The sequence below is a fragment of the Panonychus citri genome, unplaced genomic scaffold, assembly GCF_014898815.1.
Source record: "Panonychus citri isolate SS breed McGregor unplaced genomic scaffold, ASM1489881v1 Contig00138, whole genome shotgun sequence".
Lineage (NCBI taxonomy): Eukaryota > Metazoa > Arthropoda > Arachnida > Trombidiformes > Tetranychidae > Panonychus > Panonychus citri.
Window position 1 is genome coordinate 471,135 of NW_026515543.1, and position 23,134 is coordinate 494,268.

At 29.3% G+C, this 23,134-nt stretch overlaps 4 protein-coding genes across 5 annotated transcripts; 1 reads left to right on the plus strand and 3 right to left on the minus strand.

The window, feature by feature from the left end:
• Positions 1 to 323: 323 nt before the first annotated feature.
• Positions 324 to 12,516, minus strand: LOC128393140 (four and a half LIM domains protein 2-like). The gene is made up of 8 exons (XM_053353269.1): positions 12,094 to 12,516; positions 10,342 to 10,572; positions 10,053 to 10,268; positions 3,460 to 3,660; positions 1,408 to 1,582; positions 1,174 to 1,343; positions 889 to 1,075; positions 324 to 781 (listed from the first exon to the last, which is right to left on the minus strand). The coding sequence occupies exons 1-8, from the start codon at positions 12,262 to 12,264 to the stop codon at positions 624 to 626; spliced, it is 1,509 nt and encodes a 502-aa protein (XP_053209244.1). The 5' UTR covers positions 12,265 to 12,516; the 3' UTR covers positions 324 to 623.
• Positions 12,517 to 13,226: 710 nt separating this feature from the next.
• LOC128393252 (protein lin-54 homolog) lies at positions 13,227 to 17,148 on the plus strand. Its single transcript, XM_053353391.1, has 4 exons — positions 13,227 to 14,611; positions 14,785 to 15,297; positions 15,845 to 16,021; positions 16,111 to 17,148. The coding sequence occupies exons 1-4, from the start codon at positions 13,377 to 13,379 to the stop codon at positions 16,127 to 16,129; spliced, it is 1,944 nt and encodes a 647-aa protein (XP_053209366.1). The 5' UTR covers positions 13,227 to 13,376; the 3' UTR covers positions 16,130 to 17,148.
• A 357-nt stretch (positions 17,149 to 17,505) lies between these two features.
• Positions 17,506 to 20,613, minus strand: LOC128393255 (E3 ubiquitin-protein ligase RMND5A-like). Of its 2 annotated transcripts, XR_008326114.1 has the most exons (3): positions 20,151 to 20,613; positions 18,067 to 19,766; positions 17,506 to 17,957 (listed from the first exon to the last, which is right to left on the minus strand). XR_008326114.1 is itself a non-coding variant. In XM_053353394.1 (2 exons), exons 1-2 carry the CDS (start codon positions 20,290 to 20,292, stop codon positions 18,721 to 18,723), a joined length of 1,188 nt encoding a protein of 395 aa, XP_053209369.1. In that variant the 5' UTR covers positions 20,293 to 20,613; the 3' UTR covers positions 17,506 to 18,720. The 2 variants fall into 2 exon arrangements, 1 of the variants encoding a protein (XP_053209369.1); XM_053353394.1 differs by having other exon boundaries at positions 17,506 to 19,766.
• A 180-nt stretch (positions 20,614 to 20,793) lies between these two features.
• LOC128393258 (uncharacterized) lies at positions 20,794 to 23,078 on the minus strand. Its single transcript, XM_053353396.1, has 3 exons — positions 22,851 to 23,078; positions 22,148 to 22,416; positions 20,794 to 21,928 (listed from the first exon to the last, which is right to left on the minus strand). The coding sequence occupies exons 1-3, from the start codon at positions 22,852 to 22,854 to the stop codon at positions 21,797 to 21,799; spliced, it is 405 nt and encodes a 134-aa protein (XP_053209371.1). The 5' UTR covers positions 22,855 to 23,078; the 3' UTR covers positions 20,794 to 21,796.
• Positions 23,079 to 23,134: the final 56 nt, after the last annotated feature.

The window sequence follows — 23,134 nt, forward strand, 5'->3', positions numbered from 1 at the left end:
TTAAGTGATGATGATGATTACTAATTAGATTGTGATTAATTGTCCTAAATTGTTTCACATTGATTTGATTGTTAAAAGCAGCACTAGACATGTAGAGATACAAGCAATTAAGTTAATTGTTACCAAATTAATAAATGACTTTTGTTTTTGCTTCAAAAACTACAATTAATATATTATTTTAATCAATAGGATTTAATTATTGACTCTAAGTTTAAATTGTGACTTTGTTTTTTTTATAATGATTAAAAATATAATATTATTATTATCATATTGTATTGATAATAATAGTAAATTGTAATAATTAATTGCAATGAGATAAAGGATTGAGTGTGAAAAATGATTTGAATTGGTTAATTATTTTATCGTTTTGAACGATTAAAGTTAAGTTGATTGTAACGTAAGTATAATTTTGAATTAGTGCCGATTGATTAACACAATTAAATGAGAAGCACAAATTGGTTGATTGTTGGATTTAATTGATTTTCAAATGATTGGAAGCCAAGAAGAGAGGAGGAAAAAGTTAACCAGGATTATATTGAGAGCGGTGGTGGGCTTTTCATTGCCGGTGGTGCTTTTTGGTGGTGGGTCAGTCTTTATGATGGCGACAATTTGATTAATATGATTTAAAGTAATTTTTGTTTAGCACATTCTGGACACAAGATATTTGGTCCATCGGTAATGAAACCTTTTCCTACGAGTGAGATTTTACATTCGGCACAATTAAAACAATCATTGTGCCAATTACGATCCTCAAAGCATATGAATCGAGTTCCACCAATTCCTAAAGAACAATTAAAAAGAGAGAGAGAGAGAATCAATATATCGGTTATCGATTAAAATTGAATAAGTTCCCAAATCGATTGAGATTTTGGGTGATTAGTTAATTACCAGTTATTGGCCTTTCACATGAAGTACAACGTTTGGCAAATAATTCACCGAAACATTCAGCACAATAAGGTTTATCGTCTCGAGATGTGAATCGTTGACCAGCCAAACAATTATTACACTCGGTGCAAGTGAAACACTCACGATGCCAAGGGGCATTTCGATAGGTCACACCGCCAGAGGTTATTATCTATTAGTGGAAAATAAAAGGTCAATTTGGGTCAATTTTTCAGAGAAAAATCTTTCAACTGGTCAGGTTAAAGTGACCATATGAATACGTGGACATACCTGACTACATTTAATGCATCTAGTGGCATATTTATCCTCGTAACAACCAGTGCAGTAAATTTCATTGTCTTTGGGGATGAAAGATCGAGTGCCGATTGGATTGGCACAAACAACGCAAATGAAACAATTCTCGTGCCATTGGTGTCCTTTGTACTCCATTTTTTTCATTCCTAAAAGGTTAAGTTAATTGAGATGATTAAGTTGATCATTTGGTTAATTGTTCTAATCACTTACCGGCTTTGAATGGTTGATTACATCCATCGCATCGGCTGGCAAATGCTTCGTCGTAACAATCACCACAATAGACTCGTTCGGCTTTCGAGCCGAAAGGTTTGTCCACCAATGAGACTCGACATTTGTTACATAGGAAACAAGCTTCGTGCCAATGTTTGTCCTTGTAAGATAAATCCTAACAATCAGAGGGAAATCAAAAATCAAAACAACAATTAGTTAATTCACTGAATAAACGCCAATCAAACATTTAACTCAATAACAAATCAGTTGATAGATTGGGATTAATCAATGAATGGATTAGGTTATGAGCAACTTGAAGTCACAGTCGAAACAATTAACTGATTGTCTTAAATTGTGTAAGACTTGATCTTTTTTTTCCTCGTTAAAATTAATCAATTAGTTGGAGTGATTAATTAATCGTCATTTTTTTTCTTTTTCTTGTTAGCAATTTGACTCTTTGTGTGTGTTAATTAGTTGGAAGAAAATTTTTTTTCATCTGCTTAATTGAGGCTCAATTTTTGCCTCTCGGTAATTTATTAATTTTGATTATTAATCACTTTCAATTAAGATTATAATTCAAGTGCCCAATCAAGTAACGGGTGACAATTTAGGTTTGTTGGTTTGCAGCCAATTAACCAACATGATATTTGATTGAACTTAAATTAGTTTGGGAAAACTTTCCGTTAATCTAGTTTTAATTTAGTTCGGTGGGTTAAATTAGTCAATGTTAGTTAACTTAATCAGTAATTAACACACACACACACAATTGAGCTGGCTGCAAATAATTTTAATTGTTGGATTTGCTCAAGCAAACAATATAATCAAAGATAATTACTGAATTAAGTTTCAATATCATCTTACAATTAACCTAATTAACATTTGATGGGCATCGAAACTGAACAATTTAAATCTCAATTACAATTTAAACTTAAATTGTTGAAACTTTCACAAGGGAAGGATCAAAATTTTCAAGATCAACAATTAACCCAATCAGGTTAATATCAACATGCAATTTATCATAGGAAACAATTAACTTAATTGCATGTTAGTTAATATATTTATTAATCATGATCGTGATTTAAATAATAATAACAATCAAAAGCTATTGTAATGGATTGATTATATTTAGATACATTTAAACATATGAGAGGAAAAGGAAATGAATTATTTATTATGTTCAATTGATGATTAAGATTTGGTAAAGTAAATAATCAAATTTACAATTAAAATTAACAAATAAAAAAGTTTCTAGATGATTATTAATTTAATTCAAATTAGTTATTTCCATTAGATTTTTAATATAAATCATAGGTTATAACATTACATTTGATTGTTGATGATGATCCTTTGATATCCTGAATAACTATCACAATTAACTGATTATCTATGCAAGAAAATGAAACAATAATATAATATAATGTCTAACAATCAATTTTTACTTAATCATGATTAGATAATAATCATAAATAATCAAGTTTAAATAAAAATTACGTCAATTTATTACATAGTTGATCAAATTTAACCTTCGATTAGTTGAAAAATGATCAACAATCAATAAATTTTGTTTGTAATAACATCTCAATGAACAAATTATCAGTAGTAAACAATTTAAATTATATTTCAAGGTTAAGGTTGAGTATGGTTACTCACTAAATTATAATCAATTTTGATCACAATCAACTCAAATGAAACAAATTCAATAGTCCAAGGTTAATATTATATGTATGAAAACCTGCATAAATAATTAGTAAATTACAACAATTAAGACAAACAAATTGACTCAAAAACAGAGGGAGAGAGTTAAAAATTAACACACTGATAGTAAATCATTTGATTTTATCATTCTGTCAACTTAACTAACGATAATTATCAACAATTTGTTAGTGATTAAGGTAAACAATTAAGTCTTATCTTTTACTTGACAATTCAAGTGTTGATGATGAAAACAATCAGTTAATCGTTTGCCATCAATTATTGTTATTAGAAGGATATAATTAATCAATAGAAAAATTTTTTCTTCTTCTAAATTAACAGAGAACTGAATTAACTTACCTTTGAATCAATTCCAATGATTTTGTTACATTCTTCACATGTATTGGCAAAAACTGATTCATAGCATTTGACACAATAGGGATGGTCATCTCGAAGGACATAACGTTGACCAGTCAATGATTCATCACATTGCCAACAACTAAAGTGACTTGAGTGCCAATCCTTGTTCATGGCTTTGGTATATTCACCCGAGAAAATAAGCTAAACAATTTAGAAAGAAATTAAAAAAGTTTGAAACAATCAGTTAATCAATTGGTGAACATTCAATTATAATCAACTAGCATTTAAATTGTCGTTTCAATCAAGATCAACTACTTTTGTATATACTTGTCGTTATGGTTTTAATTGTTATGATAATCAACTAATGTTGATGATTAATATCAAGACTATTTCATCAAGTCAACACTGAATATAAAATAACATGTAAAAAAAAGTGAGATGAATAAAAAAACAACAATATTCAAGCTCACTTGAGGCTCCCTTATCATCATGACTCTCTCACTCACTCTCTCTCTTCTCTCTCTCTCTTTATGTCTTTCTTATCATCCTCTTTCTTACATTTCGTCAGTTAATTATGCTTGGAATTCAGTTCTGGATGAGAAATAATGATAATGATGATTAAGAGGATTATTCAGATTCTCACAAGATTCAAGGTATTTAGAGTTCTGATTAGATCAACAATTTTTTCATTCTCTTTTCGATACATCGAACATTAAACTTGACAAGATTATCTTCATCATCTTCATCATCTTCCTTCAACTCATCACCAATTACCTAACCCACCTACTCACTCATCTTCATCCACCTTCAATTGAGTAAATATTTAATTCACCTTTTTAACTCCCAGTTCAGCTCGACTTCGGGAGTGATTTTTAAACATTCTAACTCACTTTCCTAATACTTAAATTGTATCCTTTAAATTGATAGTAATTAAATTTTCTCTCTCAATACTTGTCATCATTAATTCACTAATTGTTGTCAAGCACGAGACAATTAGTTTGGAATCTCAATATTTCTCAATCTCATTAAAACTTACATATTACTTGTTAACAAATCATTTAATTTGATTAGACTTAATTAAAAGATTATATTGTGAGATGATTTGTGTTAATTGTATAAGTTGATTATTGATTATTTGAAACTGATTAAGAAATTGAATCAATTTAAAAATTACTATAAAATCATTTTGTCAATTGAACAATAAAATCAAATCAATAATCTAAATTGTGATTATTTGTAATTTGATCTGATTGAGTAAATCATAATTTCTATTTGTTTTTATATCAAATAACAATTTCGATGGAAAAACAAATTGTAACAATTAACGAAGTGTAAGATAAACTCTAATTTAGACTAATGATATAATGATTATATGATAGAAGAGTTAATTGTTTACCTCATTATCTGGTTTAGAATTAGAGTTAATTGTATTTGTAATCTCGATAGAACCTGATCTTTCCTCTCGAACATCACCTTCGATGGTAACTTTTTTCTTCTTTTTTGTTGTTTTAACGATTTTTCTCACTTCGACATTGGACACTTCGTCAGACATGTTGAGATGATTTGATTAGAAGCGATTGTAAATAATAAATGACAATTAAAACACAATCTTTAGAGACACTGACACTTAATTGGATGAATACAAGATGAAAATAATCACTAGAAACTCAATTAACCAGGGAAATTAAAAAACAACTTGTAATAAGCTTGAATAGTTAAAATGAATTGAACAATTTGAAGAAAATTATTAGGCTATAATAATGATGTTCCTAAGCCACATGAGTTGTTTTCAGCTCCCGATGATGATGATGAAGACAGAGGAAAAGTAAGAGAGAAAGAGAGAAAGAAAGAAGATGGAAAAATATCTCTTTCTCCACCCAAGAGAGAGGGAGGAAAGACCCTTATAAGTAGGTGGAGAGAGAGAGAGAGAAAGAAAGAAAGAGAGAAGATGATAAAGTGATGAGGATGATGAGGGAGACTCAAAGTGCTTGTTGATAAAAAAGATGAAGTTTCAAAGTGATGAAGTTTATTGTGATTCCTTCAACTGTGCCAACAACAAGTTGGGTATTTGTGCTTTGGAGCCGTGAGGAAAATGCATTTTTTAGCATCATTATCATCTTCTCATCATCTTTATCATTTTCATCTTCATCTTTTATCTCCATCCGCTTTTTATCATCCTCATCTTCTAGGAACTTTGTCTCTCTCTCTCTCTCTCCTTTTTGCTTCCCTTTCTCATTTATCAGATTTATCGTTGTTTATTTGATATAATTAAATGTGTTACTAGTAATTTACTTGACAGGAAGGTTGTTGTTGTTGTTGTTGTTGTTGTCAGTTATCATCTTTGTTTACATCATCATCTTCAGTATCTCCCGACCTCATCCTTATGATTCATCATCATGATCACTTTTCATTTTTGATTTTTTTTTCATTTCCAATTCAAATGATTAATCAATGATTTCTCATTCATGATTTTGATCAGATTTGTATTGTAAGATTGAGGTTGGTGACATTTTCTAACATTGTTTGAGTTTAATTGTAAACAGTTGATTCTTAATCATATCTTTAAAATAATCATTAGTTTAAATTTTTCTTGGCAATCAAATTGAATCTTCACTGAATCAGAAAATCAGAAGGAAAAAAATTTTCATCAAAATTGGAAAACATTTTCATCAATATCAATTGATTGTTGTATTAGTCTGATAGTTTTTGTCCAACAATCAGTCAGCTAAATTGTATCATGAAAAAAAAGTGTTTATAAATGATAATGATGATTGTTGACTTGATTGTTACAATTAAAAGATTAAATATCAACAATCGAGGAATAGTTTTCCTTAGAATCGATGATCAAATGAATTTCTAGTTGTTACACCAAACTAAATGTCTATCAAATTGTAAACAATTAAGTTTCGTGTGCAAGTGGTTTTCATCATGTTAATCATGATGGTATTTGTTTGGCAAATCAGAAAAAAAGTTCAGTGGAAAAAAAAAGATTCAGAGAAAAATTCAGTAACTATCAATGTTACCATGTTAATTAGCAACTAAATTAACTATTAATACCTTTTGAATATAAATAAACTGGACTTGGATTTGGAAAAACTGTTGGAAAAAAAATTCAAATTTATCGGCGGTGGGAGAGTGAAAAATTCAGGGTGGGAAAAGTTTCCATGATAGTTTACAAAATCCTAATGATGAACGGCTCTCATCTGATCATTAGATTTGTTAGTTTGATAGAAATCAATAAATCAATTGATTTAGTTTGAATGTATCATCTCAACGATTATCTAATAATCATACTGATGAATTACAATCAAAATAGATTCTTTATTAATCTCTCCCTCTCCTAATTGGATATAAGCACAATTGAAATAACGGTGATTGATTGTTGATTAGAAATTGGAAATTGGTAACTTTTCAATTGTATCCTTGAAGTAGATGAGGTAAGAACGGAATTGAAATACGGATGCGGATGATGATATTATTACATATGATGATAGAGAAGGATAAAACTAGTGTGTGTGTGAGAGAGAGAGAGAGGATGAAGATGAAGATGAAGATGAGGATGAAAAGGAACCTCAAAATAACCAATGGAGAATCGTGTGCATAAAATAGTTGCAATCATGTCTGTCTTAGGTGCAGGGCAACCAAAAAGTACAGTTATATTTGTAGACAGAAAAAATAGAAAGAGAGAGAGATGATGAAGATGAGGATGAGGATGAGGATGAGGATGATAAGACTGTTGTTAGAAAGGAATACAGAATGAAGATTAAGAGTCTCCATAAAAGGAAACCCTTGGGTTCATCTGTGATTCTAATCCTCATCATCTCCATATATCCATCGCTCGCTTGTTATTTTACTCGAGCAAAAAAAGTCAAATGAGCACAGAATTGAACACGAAACTAATATGTTATTAAGAATCAAAAATTTACGATAATTATAATTACAATTTAAACTATTCTCTTCCTCATTATCAACTTGGTGATTAAAATTAATCATTAGCTAATTTTGAGCTTCCATATTATTATTATCCATTAGATTCAATCTAATGGATAATAATTTAACTCCCAGTTAACTGATTATATATTATTTTAACTTTGACGTTTTCTTTTCATTGGTCAATCAACTTTATTAAGATAATTGATTGATTATCTAATTGTTGTTTCTAATCACAATCATTATCACTGTTAATTGTTGCGATTACTACTTGATACTTGAATAAATGGTTAAAGTTTATTAACCTAAAGGTTATGATCTTAAATCTGATTTGTTTGCCTTTGAAGCATTTGATTGGATTAATGGATTAATTGTTGTGATTTAATGGGATGATTAAGAAAAGTGATTAAGTTAATTCAGTTATTTTCGTCAACTGTTTTCAGGTAAATTATCAAAATTAACATGTGATTCATTTAATTTCATCATCGATTGTGTTATAATCCCACTCAATTAACTTTTAACATAAATAGATTAAGATTATATGTTAATCGTAATCAATGTGATCACTTAATCAATTTAAACTTAATCACCATTGGATCAATGATTATCAATGTTGGTAAAGTTCAATTGTTAATCAATTTAGAGATTTAATTTCGTTGAAACGTCATTAATCATTTAGAAATCTAAAACAATTAATCAACACTCCTTCCTGTGTTACTATTAATAAATTCACAGTTTTTGCTTCATAATGATTAAGGTTCACAATTAACTAATCATAACCTAAACCATTATCTAATGATAAACAATTAGTATTTCAAATTAATTGTTAAGACTCATTTTCAATCATTGGAATTAAACTTTTTTCAAGGGCAAGAATTTAATTGTTGTAAGTTAACCTAATTGTTAATTTTCATGATATTTGATATCAAATTGGATTAAATTTGAAATTAAATCTTTGATAACATGAGATTGAAAATTAAATTGCTCGATCAGTTTCATTAATTTTCCCCCCTCTTTAATTGTTTTAATTGTTAGAAAACAATCAAGATAATATGATAGAATATGATAAATTACAACAATTAAAAATTAAGTGTTAGAATGTAAATTAGACGATAAATTGTTGTGAAAGAGAAAAATTGATTTACTGATTTAAATGTGAATAATTTAAACTTAATCATATTACTAAGTAAGTTAGTGTTATATCATAGGTGTTAGGTTGATAATTAAATTGTTTACAATACAAAGTTGATTAGTTAAGCAGAATTGAAACATTAATGATAGAGGCAACAATCAGTTTGATTGATGTTTAATCATCATCATGGTGATTGTGATTATGATCAGGATTAAATGTCCTTGTAATGACTTGAAGTAAATGTTTAAATGTATTTTTGAGTTTAAATTGTGAGCTGATTGCAATGAAAAGGGTGGGATGGATAATGTTAATCCAGTTAATCAGTTTCCAGATTATTATCAAAGTTTAACTAGATTAGGATTAGCAAGGGAAATGCTTACGACATGAATGAAAAAAAAGTAAATCAAATCAAATCAAAGATAAAATTAGAAATGAGATGAAAAAATGAGATGAAGTGAATTAAGTTAATTGTGAACAGAAAATCAATTTTCATCAATTGAAATGTTGAGCAAATTTAGATTAGCATTAAGAAATCACTTTCGATTTGATTAATCCAAATGTGAGATTTATAGTTTATCTTATTTTGATTATTCTCCATCATTTATGTAAGTAACAATCAATGTTAATCCATTAGGAACAATTAAGGATAATGATTAACCGATGAGTCATAAATTGGGAGCTTTCATCTCATTTCCGGGTTAGAATGAAAATTTTCATTCCAATCGAATTGGACATTTCGATTACCTGGATTAGTCGATTGTTATTTATCTCTCTCTCTCTCACTTTATTCATGATTCGGTTATGGGTAAATCGTTAATTGTCTCCAATGATTATCTTGATTACTTTTCTTTATTATTGGACAATTGTGAACAATCAATATTCCTGCGACTATGACTAATACTCAATACTCAATTGAACGCATGTCAATTGTTATCTTTATGACAATTGGTTTAAATTGTCATCTTAAATTTCACCTCAACAATTTAAATTGATTAAAACTCCCACACACAATTAACTTTGTTGTCTGTGATTAAGTTAATTGTTGACCTTTTCTTTTTACTGGTCAACCGTATTTAACTTTTTACACCAAATAAAATTGATCAACTTCTTTACGCTCTTCTTATCATTAACTCAAGAGAATTATTCCATTTTTCTTCCTGTTATTTGCAATTAAAGTGAAAATTAATTAATCAGTAATCGATTAACTTGTTTCAAAATTGTTAATTAGTTTCTAAATTGTTGATTGGAAAGTTTCATTTGCTTTGCGAAATAAGTGGCGCCATCTCTGGTCACATTTTCGAAGTGAAACAAAATCGAGAAAAAAAAAGTTTTTTTTTCGACTCGAAAGTTTCAAGTGATTAGAATTCGAATAGATTTATGATTAAATTGAGTTGACAAAGAAAAGGTAATTACTACTAATTAGAAGATGCGTGTGGTCAATAATAGATTAGAAATATATGGATTGTCGTATTTGGATGATTAAAGTTAATTTTTGATTGTGAACATTGGAAATAAATTATGATTAACTTACCTCATCACAATTTGAACATCTTGGTCTAATTGTATCAGCAAAGTGCCTCTCACAATAAAGTGAATCATTTTTAATACAATAAACCAAATCAATTAATAATTCATTACAAACAGAGCAAATGAAACAAGGTGGATGCCAACAATTAACTTCACCAAATTTAGGAGCAATTACAATTATCTCCCGAGATCGTATTTCTTTACCACAATTTTTACAAATCTGCAATTAAAAATGAAGAAATTAATATATTTTCTTTATAGAGAATTTAATTTTTTTTCACTTAATCACTCACTTTATTTAGTTGATTAGCTGGACGATAATATCCAATATCTAAATTGTAAATGTTTCGACTCTCAACGAAATCGATAAATTTTTCCTTCGAATCTGTATCAACGTAATTACAATAAGCTAAAGCTAAATCATGGGCTGGAAGTTGTTTAATTAATTGTTGATCACGAAACTGTTTATCACTGGATCGAGGAATCATCTTGTCAATTGGAATCAGATTGAAAAAATCATCGGTCTATGAAAAAATAGATAGAGAGAGAGTTTAATTGTTACTGGTTAGAATTTAATTAAACAATCAACGATATTGATTAATTCAATTTCTACCCTTCTACAATTCAATTAACTTGATTATAAGTTACGAGCACAAATGATTAACTTATACACATAAGAGGATTGGATAAGTTAATGGTTATTATCATTGTCGAGCTTGAATTTAATATAATTTAATATGATTAACTTGATTGTCTGAGTTTTCATTGTTTAAACATTAATGGTTGAGTGAGTAATAAAATATATCATAGTGACAACAATTTAATGATTATTGTTGATAATAATTTACCTCGTTTAATGGATTAACATTAATTCAGTTTGTTCATCATTTAAATTGGTTAAAATAAACATGATTCCCAATAATTTAATCACAATTGAAAAAATTAATTCATATAAAAGTGGTTTGTGTTAACCAATGTGTCAAATTGTGTCGACAATAACTGATGATTAGTTAATTGTTGTAACAAAATTAGATGATGAAAATTTCCTGAGATGATAAAAACAATTTCCTTATTGAAGATACATTTTAATATCCGTTTTTCCTGAATAATAATAATAATCATCAGATTAAATTAAGATAATAATTATCATCATCATGATGATAATATATTGATTGTTGATAAATGATGATCATCATCATCAAGATGATGAGGATGATAAATATGATGACAATATTATCAATTCCCAGTTGAATATTTATCACGCAATTGATTTCAATCCCTGATCATTTTTACCTTCACTGATTATTAATCAAACTGATTAGTATTAAAAGCTTTCCAGTCTAATCATCAAATTATATTATAGTGATAATTAATTGTTATCATGTAATAAAAAAGTTACGTCAATATTGTTATTTGTTTTAATCACAATTAACTGATTACTTTGAAAAAAAAACTTTTCATCAACTAAAAGGTTCATTTACATTGGACTCGATTTGACAGTTAATCAAATTGTTATTCATACTTTTTGATTACTTTCAATTAACTGTTTTCTCCCTCCTTAATCCGATTTACTCAGCTAATCCTAAATCTAATCTTAATTGTCGTTTGGCAGCTTATTTAAAGACACGAGTAATCACAATTAACCTTGACATCCATTAACTAAACATATATAAATCATTTGATTGCCAAGCTCATTATTTTGTTTGGGATTTGAAAATTTGGTGAAACAATTGTAACTGATTAATTTGACAATCAATTGTAAATCATGATTAGTTGGTCAGCTATGTAACTAGACGTGATTTGTAATGATTAAACAAAATTTATTTAACTATTTCAAGTAATTAATTCAATGACTGATCTGATTGTGTAAATGGGATTGAAACAACTAAATATAATATAAATTAACACAATTTTTGATTGACAGTTGAGGGTTTAGGTTAACAATTAACTGGCGCTTTTAACAGTTTACAAGTTAAAGATCACTAATTGTTAATGGTTAATAAAGGGATTAGGTTAATTGTTAAGGTTATTATGAGATTTGTTACCTCATCACAATTTGATGAATTGGAGTTAATTGTTGCTGTTGTTGTTGTTGTTGTACTTGTAATATCAATGGAATTGGGTCTTGATTGTTGATCCTCTTTGTCAATGGTTAATTTTTTTTTCTTCTTAATTGTTTTCACTGATTTAGATAAATTTGACACATCGTCAGACATAATTGTTGATGTTGATGAGATAATTGTGATTATTTTGATTATTTTGATTGTTGTATTTACTTGAAACTATTGTGAATATGAAATGGTTAAAAGTGATAAGTTGATTACAATTTAAGGGAAACGCGGGTGATTAAAATTAATAGTAAACTAACAAAAATACAAACATATGATGATGATTAAGATGAAATTAAGTTTTGTAATTACAAATTCAATTATTTATAAATAACTTGATATTTTTGATGATGAAAAATCAACAAATGTGAATGAAATTAAATTAACGTTAGTAACCAAAAAGTAAAGATATTAACTCAATTATTAGGTTATGATAATCAAGCTTGAAAACCACATGAGTTGTTTACAAGCTCTAGATGATGATGATGATGATGATGATGATGGAGAAAGAGGAAGATGAGGATGAAAGAGAGAGAGAGAGAGGAAAACCTTTTCATCCAAAGGTACAAATTGAAGGATGAAAAGAGGGAAATGGGTAAAGGGAGATGGAAACTTTTTCGAGGGGAAAAAGAGCATAAAGAGAGAGAAAGATGATAAGGATGATAAGAAGAAGAAGAAGATGATCAAGGATCATACTCACAAGGTATTCTTTTAAAAGTAACTTGTGTCAATCAAATGATTCTTTAATTGATCAGGTCACAATATCGAATGACAACCGGCGAGAAAAGGTCATCAATCTATTTTTATTTATTTTCGAAAACATGTCAACTATTTACTCGCAAATATTTTGGAAAAAAAAAATTCTTCAATTATCCAGAAAATTTCGAAGCAAAAAAAAAACATCAACTTAACTCTTTCATATTTTCTATTTAATCAAAAAATCAAAACAATTCAAATTGATTCGATTTTCATTTTTTATTTTGTTCGAAAGGAAAAAAAAAAATTCTTTTCGATGGTAATTAGGTGACGGTCCCTCTCTCAAGATGGCGAATCTTTTTGGATTCACTTTTGAAATGATTTTGTTTTTTTTTTGTAGTGGAAAAATTTGTGAATTTATTAACGAAGTATATTTCCTGTGATGGTGATTTTGATCTGGTGTTTATCAATTTTTATTTAGATATTTAAAGAGATTAATTGTTTGTTGTTGTTAGAGGAAAGAAATGGCTTCCGAGGATATTATATTTCAAAATGTTGGAAGTGAGGTTAGCATTGATTGTTGTGGTGAAGAATTGGTTGCCCCGCTTGAAGGAGTTTCTCTTCCCGCCACAAGTACCAAAGGCTTACGTCGTTCAAAGGCTAGTGAATCAAATAAACAATCAATGTTAACTGATGCTTCTTCAAGTCAACTATTGGATTCAACAGGTGATAATCAACCCTCCAATCTGGCTCAATTTATAACATCGATACGACCACCATCTCTTATTGGTACCTCGGTTGTTGGTCCTATCACAACCAGTGAATCTATTGGTAGCAGTAGCAGCGTTACTTCATTAACTGGTGTTGTTAGTAAAAATCTTACCATCAGTGGTAATAACAATACAACATTATCATCACCTTCTTCTAGTAATACCATTATCATAAATAGTAACAACAACAACAACAACAATAATAATAATAGTAACACTTTGGCCACGAGTGGTGGTGGTACAATTATTGTCAATAGTAATAATATTTTTACTTCTGTTGGTAACACTATTTCCAGTAATAATATTATCAATTGTAATACTGGCGGTGGTGAGAGTGTAATTAATGTAAGCCCTGCTTTTAAAAGGATTCCAAGTTCCAGTAATCGAAATTTAATTAAAAGGCAACCACAAGCAATTGCACCGGCACCACCAACCCCAACCCAAACAACTACAAATACCCTTCCAGCGTCTAGTATTATAACAAAGGTGATAATGACACCAACCGGACAGCAATTATTGATAACAAGTCCTGTTAAACAGGGAGGCGATCTTGTTAACTTAAAGTCTGTACCATTCTCAATACAACCCGCACCCAGTTCAACTAATGTTAACAAACCCGTTAACAAGCAACAAACCTCAACACCGACTTTCCTTGCAACAGGATCCGGCGGGCTAATTATGGTACCAGCCCAATTTGTTCAACAACAAACCTCTACCCCTGTTGTCGATCAACCTGTCTCTGGATCTGTTTTAACTCCTATCTCTACAAAAAGTAATCAAATTAAAGGAACTACCTCATTATCATTAACATCATCATCATCTAACACCAAACAAGTGACTTTGGCTGCAAGTAAACCAATAACCTCTACACCAACTAGAACCAATTTTGTTCCCATAGCTCCAAGTCCAATTTCGCATCAACAAGCAAGTGTCCTTTCTGCAAGTCAAATTTTGGCAGGTTTGAGTTCTGCAAAACCTGCTCAGAATGGGTAAGTTATCATGAAAAGAAGAAGAAGAAGAAAACAATTTTAAACGTTTTAAACAAGAATGAAAAAAGAGAAAATGATTCACTAAAAGAAACATCAAATTCTCAATAAACCATTTTACTCTCACTGACTAATCTCTTTTTCTCTTTTTGTTTTCTCTCCTTTCTCTCCGATAGCCCAAAGCTAGATAATGATCCAAATAGGCCTCGTAAACCCTGTAATTGTACAAAATCTCAGTGTCTGAAGCTCTACTGTGATTGCTTTGCCAATGGAGAATTTTGTAATAATTGTAATTGCATTAATTGTGCAAATAATCTAAAACACGAAGAAGAACGACAAAAAGCAATCAAACAGTGTCTTGAGAGGAATCCGCATGCTTTTCATCCTAAAATTGGTAAAGGTCGAGGTGACATTGCTGAACGAAGGCACACCAAAGGTTGTAATTGCCGTCGAAGTGGCTGTCTTAAAAACTATTGTGAATGTTACGAGGCTAAAATATTGTGCTCAGAACTTTGCAAATGTATCAGCTGTAAAAACTATGAAGACTCTTACGAGAGGAAAACTTTAATGCATCTTGCTGATGCTGCTGAAGTTAGAGCGGCTCAACAATCAGTGGCCAGTAAATCTCATCTATGTGGAAGTGATTTCCGTGCTAAGCTACCAGTTTTCATGGCAGATCGAGCTGAAAGGTACAACAATTAATCACCATTTAAAACCCTCTCTTTTTTCATTGGAAAATCTTTATTTTACTTTTTCTTCCAACTATCAAGTTTACTACTTTGGCAAGCTTATTTTAAGAATCTTTACTTTTTCTTAAACTTATCTTGATTATTACCATTGGCATTCATATGAAATGGCTTTTGAATGCCAAAGCTCATAGTGTCTATTTACTTGATAGTTTTAACATTTCCTCTCAAGTTTAATTTTATTCCAACTGATTGACAAGTTAATGCTCATAATTTTAAGGTCAAATTATCTAATTATTTGGGCCTCTTATTTTGTATGTTTACTTTATCCATCTCTATGATATTCAACTAATTGATTAGCTTTCCAATTCATTTGAATTATGTACACATTAACTTTTCTCCACCTACTTAATTGAAAAAGGGAAAAAGATACAATTGTTTATCATATTCTTATCAATCATTTGTTAGATAATTGTATATATATATATTTGTAGATTAATTGATTGTTATACTAATCATAATTTTTTTTCTCTTCTTTTTTTTTCCATAGGACACATTGCTCTTTCATTACTAATGACGTTATCGAAGCCACGAGTGAATGTCTATTGGCACAAGCCGATGCCGCTGAGAAGGAAGGATTAAGTCAAGATGAAGTAGAGAAACTGATTCTAGAAGAATTTGGAAGATGTCTCAGGCAAATCATAGAAAGTGCTAATAACTCTAAAACGTAAGTTGTTAGATTATTTTAATTTCGAGATGATTTTCTTTTTTTTTCTAATCATTAATCTTATTTTCTGTTTGTTTGTTTTTTCACAGAGCCAAAGCCAATCAATAATTTTTACCCAACCAAACTCTGGTGTGAATTTTAACAGCACAATGAAAATCAACTACAACAACAACAACAACAATTAACAAATAATTAACATGGTTATCTTCTGTAAATTGACTATATCTAAGCATCCATTGAAGGAAAAAAGAATTTGAAATAAGTCCAAGGCTTAAATTTTGTTTTGGGTGATACATTTGTATCCACCACAAACAACAATTAAGGAGGAAACAAGAGGATTTTTGCAGTTTCAAGCGTCAGTTTTGGAGTAAACGGAAGGTGGTGGGAAAGATTAATTTCTCATGGAGACGAGTAATCACTTAGATTTTTCTGAATTTCTGATTCCATGTTTTTCATGAGCAGACTTTTCTCTCTTTCTTTCTCTTTCTCTTTCTCTCTCTCTTTCAATTTGACATCAAGGAAAACAGAAACCAAAATGAGTCAGAAATAAACAAAAGAAGGAAAAAGACAAATTAATGTTTTCTTTTTTATAATTAACATGGATGTTAACTTAAATTCTTAAAAATAAGCTGATCTTTGTATAATCTTACTCACGCTTCTCTTGTATCATCCTCCCTCCCTCTCTCTCTCTCTCACTCCCATCAAAACCAAACCTTCACCCACCACCACCCACTCACTGAAATCAACAAACAATTATCACAGGTATGAAAATAGTTTATATTTATCTAAGTGACATCAACATAAACTGACAAAGCCAACAATTTAAACTCATAACAATAAGGGAAACTTAAAAAAATTAAATGATGCAGACAAACCAACAAATCGATAGGATTACAATTACAATCAAATCGAGAGAAAGAGGAAATTAGATAAACATAAACAATTAATTGCTTGTGATTAAATCTCTTATCCTTCCCAACCTCTAACACCACCTTCAAAGTATAAGGTGGCACAATTAATACCCACAAGCAACTTATATCTAATTAATTATAATTAATATCACCATTTATTATTATTATAAAAAAAAATATTGTCATCACTGATATAGCAAAAAAAAACAACAACAATCTATAAATTGTAATTACCAAGAGAGACAAAATCAACAGAAATGTAAAAAAATTGATATAACAAAATACGAGAAAATGAACCAGACAATTAGCTTAATTATAAATGATTAAGCGAAACCCAAACCAAATTAATTGTCCCCTAAAAGAACACAAATTATAATTAACTTGATTTCTTTTTTTTTATATTACAATATATTCATTTATAAATATTTAATTCGTGTCCCATCAGAAGTTAATTTCTTTCATTGGTTTTAATTGCTAACAATTAGTAAATTTTGCAACAATTTTTCTTTTTATTCTTTTTTTTTGATTAACTTTTTTTCTTTCCATTTTTTTCATTTAAATTGTACAATAAGGTTTATGAAAAGTAATTTAATATTAATGATTAAATTGTTTTCTCAATGTGTATATAATATATTGATTGTTGACATTAATTGTTGTTGTCAGTTTTGATTGCAATTTAAACATTGGAACATGTTTTTGTTGTTATTGATAAACTTTTGGACCCTCAATGTTGTTGGTAATTAAGTTTGTTGATTAACTTTGTTTTGGTCGATTTGGATTAATAATGTTTACATTAATGGTCAAGCTACAATTTAACTGATTGCGTGGATCAAATTAATTATCAAATTGATGTAATTTCTTTGTGAGTGTCTCTTTTTTAAACCATCATCAATGTGGACACGAAACAAAAGTCTTTAAATATTCAGCAAGTTACTGATTGTCCTCAAATCGTGTTAATTGTTGCTGTTGATTGTAATTAGTGTTAGCTTATTAAAAAAAAAGTCCAATGTTATCCTTTGTCTCTGCTGGTCATCCAATGGACAGAAGGTAAAAAATATAAGTAATATGTACATGATAAAGTATAAGATTGTGATTAGATTGTTTACTAAATTGTTAGTTAGTTAATTTGATTACGTTAATTTGTTTGCAGCTTTTCCTTTAGTCTCGTATCGTTTTTTTTTGTTTATAAAATATCAGCTTTTCCATAATGTAGTTAATCATAACCATTAATGACCGATTTTTATAAGACACAATTAACTTTGTGATGGATTCACTTTGTTTTGTTTTGTTCATGTTTAACTTTGATGATATAATGATGATGATCATGATGATGATACTTTGTTATGATGATCACAAGGGTGTTAATTAAAACAAAAAGTTGTCATTGTTTATTAAATGATGGATCAGCTGGAAGTTGAGCTTAATGATTTATGTTGATTGGTCTCGGCAAAAAGTCATCATTGAGATTTCATTTCATATTCATTGGGAGGGTTAATTCAATTGCTGCAGATGATAATTGTGATGATGATTAGGCTTCTCAATGGTAATACATTGAAGGTGATTTAATATATAAATGGTGTTGTTAATGATGAGAAAACGTGATGATCCGATTTAGTCTTTTAATTGGTCCGGTGTCAAGATGATAGAAATGTAACAATTACTTTTTTGTTTTGTCCAGTGTTCGATTGATTGTTGATTGTTAATTGTATTTCGTTTTCTTTCCGTTGGTCGATTAATGTAAATGTGGAAAAAGAAATGAGGTAAAAATGGTTCTTCTTTTTCTTGCTTCTAAAAGAATATTTGTTTTGCGATCTGAGGATTTTGTTCAACTGGACAATAAGGACATTTAACTTTAGTACTTCCATTGGACATTTTGGTGAGAGCATCTCGAGAGATAACATGACCACAATCTAATCTCATGGGTGGATTAACATCGGAAGCTTGTTGACGTAAAATTGGACATGCAAAAATTGAATGAAATTGAAACTTTTTATCCAAATCAATGACTATTGGTAGTTCATCTTTAGCTGTCCAAACACTGGCCACTCGTCGTTGACTCATCATTTGTCGGATATTAAGTAAAGCAGGAAAGGCCACTGTACCCGCTTCAAAGGCGATGTTAAGTGGACTATCGACACTCATACCCATAAGGCAGCAAGAATCTCTAATGAAAACATCACAAATCTCACTCCAATTAAGAATATCCAACAAGTAGGCATAAGGTGAATTTTCTAGACCCGTTTTAAGATACAATAGGCTTCCCATGAGAGCTTGAATCTCTTTAGCGTGTCGATCGACCAGTGGTTGTAATTTGGTTCGAGCAAAGGCAATTAGTTCAGATTGTTTTTCAACTCCTTTACAAAGATATTCGATAAACTGTAAACGGTGAAGTTTAAATTCAAGGGATGAATTTTGTTGGATCAATTTTTCCCGATTAATTTCAACCCAATCAAGAGCTGGTTTGAGGTCACGTTTACGTAATGAGATTAGAATTTGATTTAACTCGGTAAAAGGTTTCTTTTCCTCTTCAAGCATTTCTAAACCTGCATCGGTAACCAAGGAATCGACAATATCCAACATTCCTTTACGCATAAAATGTTCAATGATAACTCGATTAAGAATAGTTTTCGATTCATCATCAGACCAGAGAAGTCGATTCTCCATTGCTCCATAATCAGAGTTAAAATTTTTATCGATTGCTTTTCCAACACGAGAAACTGTACTATGGAAATCACGATGTTCTTTAGCCAATTGTGAGGATACATCTTGAACCTTTTTGATGACATGATTTAACATACTGAAAGAGTTTGTGGTTGGCAGTACATCATTTGGAGCTGAAGCAAATCAGGATAAGAAAAGAGAAAAGATTAAACGAAAAAAGAGATCAAAGTTAATCCAATGAACCAGAAAAGGTGAAAAAAATACAAGATCAACACAATGATAGAAATTCTCCAAAAAAAAGAGAGAGATGAAGGTCAATCAACTTGGAGAATATCAAACAATAGAATAGATGATAAAACAAAGAAGAAGAAGATAAAAAAAATTAACAAGAGAGAAAAAGGGAATAATTGTAACAATATGTCATCTTTCAAGATGGAAGACCATTGAAAGAGAATATAAAATGAGAAAAGCTAAATAGACACAAAGGAGAAGTAAACAGAATAAGCGAGAAAATGGAGTAATCAAGTTAAGAGAGAAAAAAATTACAAGTTAATTACCATTAGATTGTGAAAGATCAAATTGTAATGTTTCAATTTCTGAGATGAGGTCAGTTAAACAGCTATCACAATGTTCCAATAGACTTGAGAATTTACTTATAACCTTATCCGTGTCTTTTTCAACATTTAAAATTGAATTCATGGCCGTTGAAATGGAAAGAGAATAAAGTAATCAAATCAATTGTAATTAATGAATTAATTTTAATTAGAAAAGGAGAAAATGAAAACAAGGAAAGTGAACCAGAAAAAGTGAATATAAAATAATCACAAAGGCAAAATTGTGTTGATGTTGATGAAAAGGTTGCAACAAACAGAAGATATTAAATTGATGATGATGGTGAGACTTGAGGATAATTGAAGATAATTGAGTGAGTATAAAAGGAGATTAGAGAGAGAAACAGATTAAATTAAAATGAGCAACAAGATAATCTCAAAATGGATCCGAAAGGATTTAAAGTCTTCCAACTTCTTTCTTCTTCTTTCACAACAAAAACAAAGAATAAAATTTTTTTTTCTTTTCTTGTTTTGATTGGTTTTCTTTTGGAAGATCAACTAGCGCAGAATTTGAACATTTGTGATTCTTTTTTTTTCTATTTTTTTTCTTCTAAATTTGGTTAATTAATTTGGTGATTAGTTGATTCGATTTTTGGTTTTCTTCTTCTTCTTCTTCTTCTTCTTCTTCTTCTTCTTCTTTCTATTGGTGATTGTTTCTTTTTTTTTGTTTTCTATTGTTTCGATTTTCGGAATTTAGGTCATTGGTTTGTTGTGTTTTTCCGCTGATGCGATTTAATTGTTGTTGTTGTTGATTGTGTTTGTTGGAAATATTATTAATAGTTGTAGAAAATTTTTATTCCAATCATGAATAATAATTAATACCATAAGTAAGAAAATTAATTATTTTAGAAAAGGAATTGATAAATTGTTTACCTTTATAGTTTTATACCTGATGAAAGAAAATTAATTTAATTAGTAATCAACAGATGAGAAAAAGTTACCTTGAGGAAATTTAAAAATTTTCTTTACCTTCAATTGTTAAGAGTTAGTTTAAATTTTAGATAATAATCACGATGTAACAATTGAATTTAAGAAAATAATTAAATCCTAAAAATTATCTTCTTAACATCTTAACCAAGTGATAAATAGAAATTAAAAATTGACATTGAACAAAATCACAAATAATTGTAATAATGATACGATACAGAATATTAGATTTAACTTGATTTCTAATATATTTTTTTATATTTCTTTTCATGATCTAAAAAGCTTAGTTCATGGATCCTAATTACCTGGATGATTAATTAATCATTTGTTTCGTGTTAACAGAGATTTGAGATTCGAACAAAAAAAACATTATAGAAATCAAGTGGAATCTAATTTTCTATACTGTTTACATTGGAGTAGAAAATTGTTTGGATAATATAATTTTGACAAGGAGTAATCAACAATATAAATTGCTTGAGAGATTAATGATTATTGTCTTCAGTGAGGTGGTTTTCTTATTAAATGGTTAAACAGAGATTTGGGTAAATCAATGTAGGAAAAGCAGTATAATTAAGATCACATTAACACTTTGATAGAAAAATATAATCAATCAGGTTTCCAATGGATAATTTGAAGAGGAACCTTAATTTTTTTGGTAAAGATGATTAATATTTCTTGGATTTTCCTGGTTTACCTGATCCAGTGTCTTTCTTGTTAATCTTGATATATTCTGGCATATCAGGTGATGGAATAGCAGTTGTTGTGGTCTCTGTATCATTTGGTGGATTGATACGTAACTAGATTAAAGGAGAAAAAGAAATAATAAAAAGATAATGAGATTTTTTTTATTAACTTTTCTCAATTATAGCGTAGGCTGAAAATCAAATTGAGACCATAACTGATCATCGGTATAAAAAGTGATCTTGATCTAGTTATTGTTACCTTGAAATCAGTTGATTCATAAGTAACTAATATAAAATTAGATGAGAATAAAGTTTTATTAATGATAAACTTACCAAAATTCTTTGTTTTTCAGCACAAGCATATTCAGTCTCATCGATATCATTGTAACAGTCAGACTTTGAATTCTTAGGTATACCTTTACCTTCAAATTCACACAATTTGTCTAATGAACGGGACTTGACAATCATTTTATTAACATCAGTTGGTTTTTCTTGTGGACAATAGAAAACCTTTGGTGTTTTAATATCAAAAACGATACTTTTCCTCATCATATCACCTTGGACCAAACCAATGGTTAAAAACAGTAAAACCAATTTCATATCTAAACAAGAGAAAACAAAAAAACGAAATAAAAAAGGATGAATACAAAGTAAATCTAAACATATCACAATTAACCATTAAAAAAGGGTTAGGTCACTTGTCAAGAATATACAGAAATAAGATTGAAAGAGAAATTCAACAGAAAATTAAAAATTTTCTTTTCAATCAATGGACAAGACGAACACACACACACACACAAAAACTAAACAAAAAGAACTAAAAATGCAGAGATTAAAACAGAGAACAAAAAATTGAAGCGAATTTCATCCAAAGAAAAACTAACCATAAAATCAACTTCAGATGAAGAGAACACAAGAGAAAAAAATTTCTTCTAATCTTAAATTGTTCAGGCCTAACTAAAATTTCCAAGAACAAGAAAGAAAAGGAAAACCAGGAAAAAGTAATAAAAAGGACAAATTGTAATCAAAAACTTACCCATTTTCTTCTAATCACAATGTAATCCAATATAACAAATGGACTCGAATTTAAACCAAATACAATGAAACAAAATTAACAGGACAATTAAGAAAAATCAAATGAAAAAAAGAGTAACAATCATATGCCAACTTGTCATTTACCAGATAAGGTAAAAGTCATTGAACAAAAAGAAGACAAAAAAAAGCGGAATGAAGGTTACAACATCTTAGAACAGGTTTTTATAAGAACTTCGGGAAGCGAATTTCATTTTATTCTAAAAACTTCTCTTTCTTTTTCTCTTA

What these genes read in the sequence shown, in the direction of transcription:
- LOC128393140 (XM_053353269.1), bottom strand. Translation starts at nt 12,264, where the DNA reads ATGTCTGACGATGTGTCAAATTTATCTAAATCAGTGAAAACAATTAAG. An exon ending in TCATTGGAATTGATTCAAAG is followed by an intron (nt 1,583 to 3,459) that starts GTAAGTTAATTC and finishes TCTGATTGTTAG; the next exon opens with GATTTATCTTACAAGGACAA. An exon ending in GATGCATTAAATGTAGTCAG is followed by an intron (nt 1,076 to 1,173) that starts GTATGTCCACGT and finishes TTCCACTAATAG; the next exon opens with ATAATAACCTCTGGCGGTGT.
- LOC128393252 (XM_053353391.1), top strand. Translation starts at nt 13,377, where the DNA reads ATGGCTTCCGAGGATATTATATTTCAAAATGTTGGAAGTGAGGTTAGC. An exon ending in GCAAAACCTGCTCAGAATGG is followed by an intron (nt 14,612 to 14,784) that starts GTAAGTTATCAT and finishes TCTCTCCGATAG; the next exon opens with CCCAAAGCTAGATAATGATC. An exon ending in ATGGCAGATCGAGCTGAAAG is followed by an intron (nt 15,298 to 15,844) that starts GTACAACAATTA and finishes TTTTTTCCATAG; the next exon opens with GACACATTGCTCTTTCATTA.
- LOC128393255 (XM_053353394.1), bottom strand. Translation starts at nt 20,292, where the DNA reads ATGAATTCAATTTTAAATGTTGAAAAAGACACGGATAAGGTTATAAGT. An exon ending in TGATCTTTCACAATCTAATG is followed by an intron (nt 19,767 to 20,150) that starts GTAATTAACTTG and finishes GATTTGCTTCAG; the next exon opens with CTCCAAATGATGTACTGCCA.
- LOC128393258 (XM_053353396.1), bottom strand. An exon ending in CTGAAAAACAAAGAATTTTG is followed by an intron (nt 21,929 to 22,147) that starts GTAAGTTTATCA and finishes CCTTTAATCTAG; the next exon opens with TTACGTATCAATCCACCAAA.